The 11,772-nt window shown below is 42.0% G+C and overlaps 1 protein-coding gene and 2 long non-coding RNA genes across 3 annotated transcripts; 1 reads left to right on the top strand and 2 right to left on the bottom strand.

Moving 5' to 3' along the window:
- Positions 1–212: 212 nt before the first annotated feature.
- On the bottom strand, positions 213–7,348 carry LOC135334370 (mucolipin-3-like). Its single transcript, XM_064529523.1, has 15 exons — positions 7,299–7,348; positions 6,979–7,029; positions 6,581–6,800; positions 5,451–5,683; positions 5,210–5,395; positions 4,767–4,938; positions 4,534–4,612; positions 4,152–4,242; positions 3,260–3,365; positions 2,839–3,107; positions 1,808–2,041; positions 1,459–1,665; positions 1,122–1,263; positions 415–507; positions 213–351 (listed from the first exon to the last, which is right to left on the bottom strand). The coding sequence occupies exons 3-15, from the start codon at positions 6,750–6,752 to the stop codon at positions 347–349; spliced, it is 1,989 nt and encodes a 662-aa protein (XP_064385593.1). The 5' UTR covers positions 6,753–6,800; positions 6,979–7,029; positions 7,299–7,348; the 3' UTR covers positions 213–346.
- Positions 7,349–7,511: 163 nt separating this feature from the next.
- Positions 7,512–8,526, bottom strand: LOC135334374 (uncharacterized). The gene is made up of 3 exons (XR_010394261.1): positions 8,258–8,526; positions 8,046–8,210; positions 7,512–7,979 (listed from the first exon to the last, which is right to left on the bottom strand). It is a non-coding gene; the product is annotated as an uncharacterized LOC135334374 (long non-coding RNA).
- A 38-nt stretch (positions 8,527–8,564) lies between these two features.
- On the top strand, positions 8,565–10,744 carry LOC135334375 (uncharacterized). The gene is made up of 2 exons (XR_010394262.1): positions 8,565–9,508; positions 9,559–10,744. It is a non-coding gene; the product is annotated as an uncharacterized LOC135334375 (long non-coding RNA).
- Positions 10,745–11,772: the final 1,028 nt, after the last annotated feature.

Here is an 11,772-nt window from a genome sequence, read left to right on the forward strand (position 1 = left end):
GTAGACTTGAACTTTTGTCATCGATCCGATGATCGTGTTTAACAACAATCATGGTCGATCATTACCATTCTTAGAGTTTGCATGCAGTAAAACAAAAATGTCATCACAATGACATGATATCAGGTGTGTATAGTAGCTTATAGCTTTGGCACCTCCACCGAGGCATCAGCACCCGCGGTGCTTTCATTATATTAGTTCTCTCTTCTATATAATTATGTTGACACATACTATACTTTTACAGACATCAGGTACACAATGAAACTGACAATAGTATGCAACCTGTGTTACAATTTTGACATTTAAATAACTGTAATGAAAAAGTTCCTTAAAGTTTATGACAGTTGTTCTATTCTGTAGTGATAGAAAACAGTGATGTGACCATAGCTACAACGTAAGCATGAATACACAACTCACTAGTATCAGTTGAGGGGGTGGGTTGCTCTGGAGGCTCACTGCCCTGAACACTGCCAGGGGGCTGGGTCACTGGCTCAGAACCAGTAGCAGCACCTAGAGGGAAGAAGAGCTCATACAACTGCATGAGTCCCAGCTCTATGTCATGAGCATACTATTCGGTAGCAATTGTGTCAGGTGGAATTATGGCTTAGTTACACACAGGTGTGAAGATGCTTGCTATCTATACACACACACAGAATTTTCAGAGTGAATTAGATGACAGTGTGGTGTGGTGTGGGGGGGGATCAGTTAATTACCGTAAGATCTCGATTTAAATTGACACTTTTTAATAATTATGAAGCCAGAGGTCGCATCTTTGGAGGTTAAACAATTATTGAAGTCCTGGTGTCGCATATTGCGTCTAATTGGAGGTAACTTTACAGATTCTACTTGCCTCGATTCCAGGCTGCTTAAAAACACTGATTTTCCAGTAGGCTACAATCAAGGCTAGAGAGTGGCTACATTTACCTCTATTTAGAACACGACATTAAAAAATAATTATCAACGCAGCTGTCGCTACTTTTAGAGGTCAGAAAATTGCTGAAGCTCCTGGGTGTTGCATATTTGGAGGGTCGCCTTAAATCAAGGTCTTACGGTACTCAATCCAGTTGCTGTGTGATTGCATTGTACACTAGTACAACATTTCAAGCTATAACAAACATTTATACCTCTGAGGAAAGCATAGTCAGCAGCATCGTCCTGGGCTATAGAGGGGTGACTGGCGTGGGAGTCCAGTCTCGTTCGACCACGCCCCAACTGGTCAGTGGCAAAGTCCCTGAGCAATCCTCTGGTTCTAAATCGCCATTGGTCCTATAGTGAGGCAGGTAGGACGTGGAGAGGCATGATCAAAACATTCTTGGACAATGCGTGATGATTGAGCAATCAGTCAGTCATAAACAAATGTACCTGTCAGGCCAAATGTAGCTAAGCCTATTACATGAAATGGGACAAAACCTTGCATTAGCTGAACGCACAATTAATGGTTAATTCATGCATAACACTCACATTTAGTGTCTCATACGTGTCTGAGATGAGAGCGATGAACACGGACAGTACAATGTAGATGAACAGTGACACAAAGACGTAGATGTATATCTTGGAGAAAATCCATATAGCTGTAGGCGTATGTGACATTTCAGCGTAAGTATTAAACACATCGTCTCCGTTGATTAGACCAAAGAGGCACTCAGACGTGACAGTGGTATCGCGGAACTATAAAGAGAGGGGAAAGAAAGAGACTGTCACATAATTATCATACAAAAAAAGGAGATTGGCCAACTAACATTCTATAGCACAAGGGAATATACAGAATATAGGGATGCGTTCTCACAAAGACAAAACCATATATAACTACCTTAGGATGGTAGGGTCCGAGTACGAGCCAGCCGAGCAGTAAAAATGAGATGTAGAGGATTCCAACACACACTCCAAAACGGAGCACACTAGGCATCGCCACTTTGAGTGTGATGAGCAGCACGTTGTATGTTTCAAAGTAGCTGAGGAACCTCAAGAGTCCACACCACTGGCCAAACACAGCCAGTCCCAAGATGATACTTGTGGCATCCACCAGGGCTGTGGAGTCAGGGTTCTGTGTGTGTGTGTGTGTGTGTGTGTGTGTGTGTGTGTGTGTGTGTGTGTGTGTGTGTACAGGGCTGAGGGTTATTGCCAACTACACGAGACACTAGCACTGATCATGAAGTGCTAACCTTCGGCCAGAGGAGTTTTATGCAATAAATGCATGTATGGTATGTATGCATGAGCATAGAAGCTGGCTAAGCAGCGAGTAACAGAAGCAATAAAACTAGAGGCATGTGCTGAAACTTTTGAGTTTTAGTAGTGCATGAAACTTATTTCAAAACTCTCAAACATGCACTGTGGACTATGATCACAGCAAAGTCAGCAAAGAAGCTTGCATGGAGTTTTGAACTCCTGGTATGTTCTGGGGCTAGACAGAGGAGGTTGGACACTCGTCATAATGTTTTACAGAAGAAATGTGCGTACATGGAGAGATACACAGAAACCTACAGAGAATAGTAGCTATCTTAGCTAAGACAAAAGACTGCAAACGATTTTCGTACTCCATACTAGTAGTGATCCTTAAGCGTCAAAAATGCAGCGATCGTCGCACTAAAAAGCCTGAACCGACACGACAAACAAACAGACATAGTACAGAGACAACCGTAAGTCTCTGTACTACTCGCTACTATGGGACGAGCCTCAGGGCTCGCCCCAATAACCCGCTAACCGCTAAGTAGACACTTCAATGGTTGGGCAAAATTACATCTCTAATGAGCCTATGTACAAGAAAGAGAGCCAAACCATAAAAGAGTATGGAAAATATGAAGACAATTACATGTTTTTAAAAGCTAGCAATTAATAACCCACCTGATAACAAATGATTAGTTTCATGACAGAGCCGACAATGACCATCACATTACTGATGGTGATCATTACCAACCAGCCGTCAATCAGCGGCCAGAAATGTTTCACTTTCAGTTTCCAAGTGAACCGTTGAACAAAGAAAGAACGAATAGTTTTGAAGAGCCACACAGAGTAAGTGAGTGAACCAAGACACTGGATAATGGAGATCAGGGAAATAAACATGACAATAGCATCCACAGTTGTTGAGCCAACATCAGTGAACACAAACGCATCTGTATAGAAGGAAGCAAAGTCAATGGTGGATATTAGTAGTTTAACTTTTTATATGAAAGTGTGTTGCTTCAAATAATCATAAAAAGGCTAGAGTATATAATGCACACAGCAATAGAACATAATGATAGCTTATAATCGTTGTCTCCATTACCCATATTCGTGATGATCTTCTTTGAGCTATCACAGGCTCTTGTTTTAGTGACCACATTCATGTCCACTGGCATGATGCCCTTGTCATGACTGTTGACAATATGAAACTGGGGAGGGAAGGGGAAATAGTTAGTGCATTACCAGGGTTTCATCTATTGGGGGGGGGGGGGGGGGGGCGAGGGGGAAGCTTCCCCCCCCCCAAAGAAAGGGGAAAATAGGAGGAAGAGAGAGTTTGAGCACTAGACCCAGCATTATCTATAGACACGTCTTTTGCTAGAGGATGATTGGTCATCATCCATCATCTAGTCTTACCACAAATCTATTCATTGCTTTTGATACATGTGGCTTCTAGTGTTGTATACGGTGCACAATTACAAACCAGATACCACGTTACATGGAGTTGCCTGTCAATGCACATTGCTAGGAGTACATTGCTAATAGGCACCAACAACAAACAATATAGGGGGTGTGGTAACCAGAAATTGGTTGGTGTGACCTCCAAATTTTTGCGCTAGCGCACGGTTTCGCCCCTCAAACTTAAAATCCTAGATGAAACCCTGATTACTTACGAGGTTTGGTAGGTACGTGCATTAAATGTATTGATGCCTTGGATAGTTTAGGGGGGAATTTTTCAGTGAATCAGTATTTCACGTCTCGAAAGTGTTAATTTTCTGCACCTCAAATGTTATTGCAAAATGCTACAGAACTCAAAGGAAGACAACACACACGCTTCAGACGGCCCCTTACAATGAAAACACTGAACAAAAGGGTGATACATTACTCTTGTTATAGACTTCCTTGTTGAATGCATAGCTTTTTGATTCACATGCATGCTATATACGTATACTTCCTTTGTGAGGAATTAGCGAGCATACACAAGTAGGCACACGTACTGAGATATTGAACTGGAAGCACTTTGCCACTTTCTCATGCTCAAGTTGATAGGCAGAGGTGATGGTCAGGTCCATGTGGATGTCAGCAACACTGAGCATGTGGAAGCAGACATAATTATAGAAAGTACATCAGAACAAGTTACTCTAGCATAATTATTGTGGCCACCCACCCTCTCTATTTTAATAAATTATTAATAGGCCCCACATCTAGCCTGTACAATGTACATATGAATCAAGCTGTGTTAGGCAGGCCACCTCTTGATCGGAGCCACTGTTGGGTCTGCCCAAGGCCATCACTAAATAATTATAGTTACAATAATTATTCTCAAGCGTCGCAATAATGCACACCAACAGTGCACATGCAGGTGAGTAGTTGACTTACCCTGGAAGATCTGCTTGTAATTGCTTCCAGCTCACAGCATCGTCGATAGGGTCAGAGGTGTTGAGAATATCATACCTATCTGTGTGCAGGGAAAGAGTGTACTTTCGTAGTTCCTGATCGAATAATAATTGAGCAACTGATCGAATAATAATTTCAATTAATGCACATGTACATCTATAATTATGCATACATAGAAGTTATAAATCGTACAGTTATTGCTGGCTATTGGCCACCTGTGATGATGTTAGGGGAGACCCTGTACAACAGGGAGGTGGGATCAATCGCTCCAGACTCGTGTCTACGAATCCTGAGGTGTAGATGTGGCATTTTCGATTGGTTAGTGCCCTCGGATAGGTCCCATTGGTATCCATACGGACCCACAGCCACTTCCTCCAGGTTGAAATACTAAAAACAGATATTAAGTAAGCCAATTTTGAATACGTACAGTAAATCTTTCGGACTTGGGCTGCGTGTACATTACTGGGGCAAAGTTTTACATGCAATAAGACGATTGGAGACATAAATGTAAGTACGTACGGCCCTCCTAACTTTTAGACTCACAAAGTTAGCTAACTACTATCTGTAATTGCTGTAGCCTCTATTAAATAGTTGGTCCCCTATGTATAGCTCAATCCAAAATTTGCATCGATCTAAAGCTGGCTACGAGTGACCCCACCTGGAAGGCTGTGTGGTTGAGCTGCTGGAACAGTTCCTCATTGGTATAGAGGACTCTTATTGGACTGGGCAGAGGGTTGGAAAATGCCGGCTCAGCGGCATTGATCACAAACAGCTGTATGAAAGTTTTCTTGTTGCCATGTATGAAATCCGTTACAGTAAACTTTGAGTTCGCAAACAGGACCAGCTGCGTGTGTGTGTGTTTTGTAGATCACTAACATTATTTTTGCAACTGAACTTACTTGTGTTGTCACTAGAATAATGCTCAGCAGCTGGACTACTAGTTTCCACGGAAACTGCTTCTTTGTTGGATGATTCCATTTCTCGAAAGGGTTCATGAAGTGATATTGTAGCGTTTTCTTCATATTGCGGGCATCCATGTCATCATCTTGGGAGGAGGAGAGTTGTTTATGTTGTTGCCCTAAGTTACAGTCGAAACATGCTCCAAGTGTCAGGTTGTACAGGATGTGCGGTGCTGTGTGTGTGTGTGTGTGCATGTGTGTGCATGTGTGTGCATATTAATCCAGCTTCTTAGTTCTACATAACAGCATAAGAATATCGACTTACAGCCGCGGGTACAATGATATCAACGCTAGTTGCTATGTACTAGATCAGAGAACGTGATGAGTTGTACTGCAGCTTCTGCGATGTTATTGTGCTAAACCTTAGAAATCTATTAGAAGCTCTATCAAGCCAAGGAAACAGTGGATTTTGGGTTGTTTGTGCATTGTTTTTTTAGTGTAGATAGTTATTGACTTGCAGTATTTCTGTCAGGCATCTTGTTCTTTTTTTAAAGTTGTGTTTGTTGACTAATCCAGTCTGCTGACCTATCCAGCCATCACTTTTATAATAAAAAATTACTTGCAGCAATGTACAGTGTAGCTTTGGTTTTATGGTCGGGGTGACATCAATATCACCTCCCCCCTAGCTGCTTCCAGATCTAGGGGATGATGTCTACCTCAGTTCTGGGAATATCATAGTGTAATGCAATAGCCCTGGATGTGGCCACGAAGTAGGCTAATGCAACAAACCACAACATATCAGCTTCACTTACATGCACCTACACTATTAAAGGGTTTCAGTGATAGGAAAACACACTAGAGGTAGCGATAGTGTACAAAGTTGGAGGTAAGCCCTTATACATGTACCGGTAAGGGTTAGGGAAACATTATACACAACACACAACACATTACAGCTTTGATTAACATGCTAACTAACCACGGTGGTTAGATCCCAAATACTGATACACACACCTAAACTAAGGGCTGGTGGAGTGAGAAGTTTTTGGGAGGAAGAACTTTCTATTTTTTTGCATGCAGCAATAATTATTGTTCTATGCATTAAGATAAATACTGAATGATTAAATTATTACCTTTCTTGCAGCACTCGTCACATGTCATTCCTGCATCCGACTCGTCGCTGCTCCTGAGGGTGTCTATATTATGCAGGGGGTCAAACACATCAGGATCGTCCTGGCCAGTGGAGCCATAGTTGGTGGAGAATACACTACCTCCCTTCGACTTCCTGGACATCTCATACGACATGAGGATCTAGGAGCAGACCTGATCGTTACAAGATTAAATATTCAGTGTCTGCAGAAAAAATCAAAATCAGTGAGACTCAATGAATATTAAAAGTGGGTAGATATAATTATAAACAATCTACAAGCAATAAGTATGCATTGCATATTGATTGATGTTAGGGCAACTACTTAAACAATGGGAGACAACACAAAGACTAGACCATGCATGCAGATCTACATGGGCTTACCTCAACCTCAAGAGTAGCTCTAATGATTTGGTTTAATGCTCAAAACTCTGATGAGCTCCAGTGGCGTAGCCAGGATTTTGGGAAGGGCAGGGCTCAAATTATTTGAGCAGGGCCAGAGCGTAACACCTAAATAAAAGGTCATCACTTTTCCTCAGCAGTCAGCAGGCATTAGATGGCCCTGCCCACATTTCCATTCAATGACATCATTCTAGTAACTATGCATGCAGAATACATGCACACAGATCACGGTAATTCAAGTGTTGATAAAGCACAAAAGGGGGGGGGCTCTAGCCCCTCAGCCCCCCCTCTGCCTACGCCACTGAGCTCGCAGATGAGCTGTGTACAGTATCAACTAACAGTAGATATAATAATATTCAGCAGTGCCGGCTAGCCTCGAATCCAGGCTAGTGCCGAGCCCCAGTGCACAATATTAACTTCAATCTAGCCTCGATTCCAGGCCGATCTGTCTCTAATTGAACGCTAGGTCGCCTCCTAGCCTGGTATTGATTGTATCTGGGCGTGCATCTGGGCGTGACTTCGTTATTATTATTAAGTCCATGTGGTCAAATGAAAATTGAATAAAATTAATGATGGCTTCTAAGTTTGTTCTTTGTAGGTTATGTTGCAGCACTGATGCCATACAAAACAGAAGATATAAACATTAATTTTGTTCAGCAGTAAGGCTCTCAAAGAAGATATTCCAGGGAGGCTCAGTCTTGCATTGGATCTGCCTGTTAGTGATTCAGATGGCCTGTCAAAGATTGTCTGTTTTTCTTGTATCAAGAAGATAGAGTCCATAGAGGCGTTCAGGCTCCTGGCCAGACATAGCTACCAGAAACAAGTGTCCAAAGAGCAGCTCCCTAGTAGTCCAGTAAGATCAGCCCCTAAGAAAAGGACTAAGGACACGAGTGGTTCCGATGCATCTTCTTTCACTGTGAGCTCGCGTCCATCAGCAAAGAGGAGTACCATCGGGGTTCGAGGAAAAAGGCTTACTTTTACTCCTGCACAAAGTAGGAAATTTTTAATGTGATAGTGTTGTTGTAAATAAAATTATTTTTTTAGCTCACATTGATGGTCCACATAATGCCAGTGCCTCGACATCATCTGCAATCGCTGTGGAGCTAGAGGGTAGGTCAGAAACTATCCAGTTTGCAGCCAACATTGGAGCACCAGGAGGGGCAAATGCTCTAAGCTCACCTAGGTGTGCATAGGCAGGACGAAAGTCAGAGCTCCTACAGAACATACATAATAATCACAACGGGAGTTATTAATAACTTACCACTTGTAAACACAGTGTGCTTCGTCCATAGCTATTGCCACTACCGGTAAAGAGGAATTGAGTGGAGGCTCTAGTAATAGCATCCTCCAACGATAGTCTTCAACAACAGCCTCTGGGGCAGTGAACAGCAGACGGTACTTTCCATCCGACACATCTTTGTTAGTGGCAACAAGACTTCTGTCGATTCCCTTATTACTACTGAGGATGGCAGCAGAAGCACCTCTAGTGTTCAGACTCCTGACCTGGTCAGTCCGATTAAAATACGTATTTTAATCGGCCTGGAATCGAGGCTAGATTGAAGTTAGCCTCGGTCCCAGGCCGATTTTTTTTTAATAGAACGAAGTTGAAAAATACGGCCTGGTATTGATTGTATCTGGGCGTGGCAGGAACAGGAAACAAAAGCAGAGATTCTTTACATTTTGTTTCCTGCTTTTTTTCTGTAATACTAAAGGTGTACGTAGAGGCATTTTACTCCCGTAAAAGTTACAGTAATTTAGCTCCGTGTCATGTTCTCAATTTATAGCTAGCTAGCTAGCTATGGCATGCAACGCGTTGTCTTGTTTGAAGCAAGATGGCCTCACTCTCGATCTCATGGCAGAACAGGCCCAGGCTCTCAAGCTCCTGTTTGAGGGAAGGGACGTGTTTATCTGGTTCCCAACGGGGTATGGCAAGTCTCTCTGCTATATCAGTTGCTACCCTTTTTAATGGACTACAAGCTAGGTAGGACCAAGGCTCCTCCTGTTGACAAAAGTGTTGTTCTTGTTAATTGTCTCTCCCCTTGTATCTCTCATCATGAGACTCATGATTGACCAGATCAGGAGTCTAAACAATAGAGGTGTTTCTGCTGCCATCCTCAGTAGCAATAAAGGAATCGACAAAGATTTGATTGCCACTGCCAAAGAAGTGTCTTCTGGGAAGTATTTCCTGCTGTATACTGCCCCAGAGGCTGTTGTTGAAGACCACTGTTGGAGGATTCATTTTTTGTTGTACCACAAGTCAATTTGTTTTTATGTATTAAAAAACCACGCCCAGATCACGCCCAAATACAATCAATACCAGGCCTATAGTAGGCGACCTAGCGTTCAATTGGAGACGGATCGGCCTGGGGTCGAGGCTAGGCTACCCCTGGCTTTACTGAATTAACTAGCTGTGTCTGCTGTCTAGTTGGACCAGATTTAGCTAGATAATGGGGTAGAGAATAGTTGAGCGGTGCTGTGTGTAGCTTGAACTGTACTGGCTGGCAAGAATCTAGTAAGCACCCTATGCACTGATAACTTGTCAGAATGAAGGGTATGTTCTAGGGATCTGGACAGCTGTACATCCAAAGGAGCCAAGGAGTGCCAATCATCTTCTCCCAGTCTCTGACACGCTAAACAAAACGAGCTAGAACTGGGAGTCCCAGCTAGAATTGCTAGCCGGATCTAGACTAATAGAATGACATGGAGGAGTGGTGAGGCCGGATCCACACTAATTGATCGACCTAAAGACGCTCCTGTTCCAGATTTCACGAATGGCAAGGAAAGGGATACAGAGTCATGCAGGCAGGCCAGTTTGTCCATATTGTCATCGAATGTGGTTGATGAGCTTTCTAGACTGGAATCTGACTGAGTCATGCATGCAGCTAGGGTGCCCCCATCTACAACTACCACGCATGCATGCAATGAATTTTAGTTCATACAATAACATGACTTCATTCCAGCATAGATAAAGAGAATCCAGTTGACATATAATACAATCTGGAAGCTAACTACGTGGTGCCATGCAAAGTGCATGCACACGATGCATGTTAGTTCATAACTAGACTGGCGGCGATAGCCGCCCGAGCGACTGGCAAACTGCCTATCAGTCACTCGTCTCAGCGGAAGTGTAATAGATCGTATGACACTACTAAACATGAATATCGTTATAGATAATGTGGTTAAATTTTGCTATGAGTAGCGATGTCAGACCGATTTTCATTTTTGCTATTTCTAACTCCTATGTATTACTATCTCTTTTGAACACTCTAGGCAAACCAGAAAAACTTTACTGCACTGGATTTGGTCAAGCGAATGCAGAGATACAGCGTTTTGAAGAACACTAGTCAGGGAAAAATTCGTACAAAAATTTACCGCATTTTAATGTACTTGGGCGGGACTTATGAAATTTGTTGTTAACACCGGAAATGATCTTAAAGTTAGCATATCTGCTGAACCGCTTGGTCTATTCTCTTTTAAAAAAGTATGAAATGGACACTCAGGACTCAGGAGTTAACATTGTAACCATTTGATATCTATTATGAAGTTTATAATGTTTCTGTAATGTATATCTTTATGATGTCCCTATAATAGTATGATGTCTCCTGCTTCAGAGAGTTCTTTTGGATTTAAAGTAACCATGCTATCTTTTCTTTCGTACAGTATATTGTATCATGTTTCAGAACTCTCATCAATGTCCACCTTACGCTTGTATCTGTTTCTTGATCTTTATAAGCAATTTTTCTGTCAATTTCATTTGGTCTAAATAATTCGTTTTTAGTGTGATGTAAATTTAAGGCCATACAACTATAAATCTATGATACAACTCTGTTGACAGCTTCTAATTAATACAGTAGATTACTCTTGTCTTTTTTGTGTGCAAATTGAATCAGTTCTTGCAATTTAATAGTTTTGGTAGATTACATTGTTGTCCCTGGAATTCTCTCCAATCTTTCTTGTTTCTTTTCAACAGAGGCTTTCAGATTGCTTCAATAATTACTTTCAGTAACTTCTAAGAAATAAATACAGCTATTGGTACACTTGGCTTGATTTTACTGCATTTCTATTCTCAGCTCCACCCATGTATCCATGCAATATGTGATTCCGCAAGAAATAAAAGCTTATTGTAGCAACTTTTTGCATAATCTGGAGAGAGTTAGAGATGAAAGACATGCTCACTTGTGTTTTTGTTCATTTTCATGTTTGGTTGCCAAAATGATGATCACCTTTGAGAAAAAATCACACACAAAACAAGCATCAAATGCTAAAATCATAAAAAACTGTTATAAAAATCAAATTCTACGCTATTTTTTACCCCTGGGAACAGCTGTTGTTTGCTAGACTCTTCCAGGGCTTGCGGAAAGCCCTTCTTGTTCACTCACTTTCTGGTCCTGTTTTTTACCATTGAATTACTGTACGAAAATACGCCCACGCACTACTTCCGGTCTGACATCTCTACTATGAGATTCAGCTACTATGGAATGCACTGAATCCCTTGAAGTGTAAGTGCGGTTACAATTACAGGGCTAATATGACGTTGAGCAATCTGATAGGCTGCAATGCTCGTTGCAGCGGAGACGAGTGACTGATAGACAGTTTGCCAGTCCCTCGCGCTACGCACGCGAGGGGCTGTCGCTGCCAGTCTAGTTCATATTAAACATGCATGAATGGGCTATTGCCCACAGTCGTACTTATAATAACACTTGTGCATGCCCTCTCGTGGGATCTCACTATAATAATTATACAGGAATGCAGTGAATATGAAATAACAGGTGGCAT

Source organism: Halichondria panicea, chromosome 3 (assembly GCF_963675165.1).
Source record: "Halichondria panicea chromosome 3, odHalPani1.1, whole genome shotgun sequence".
Classification (NCBI taxonomy): Eukaryota; Metazoa; Porifera; class Demospongiae; order Suberitida; family Halichondriidae; genus Halichondria; species Halichondria panicea.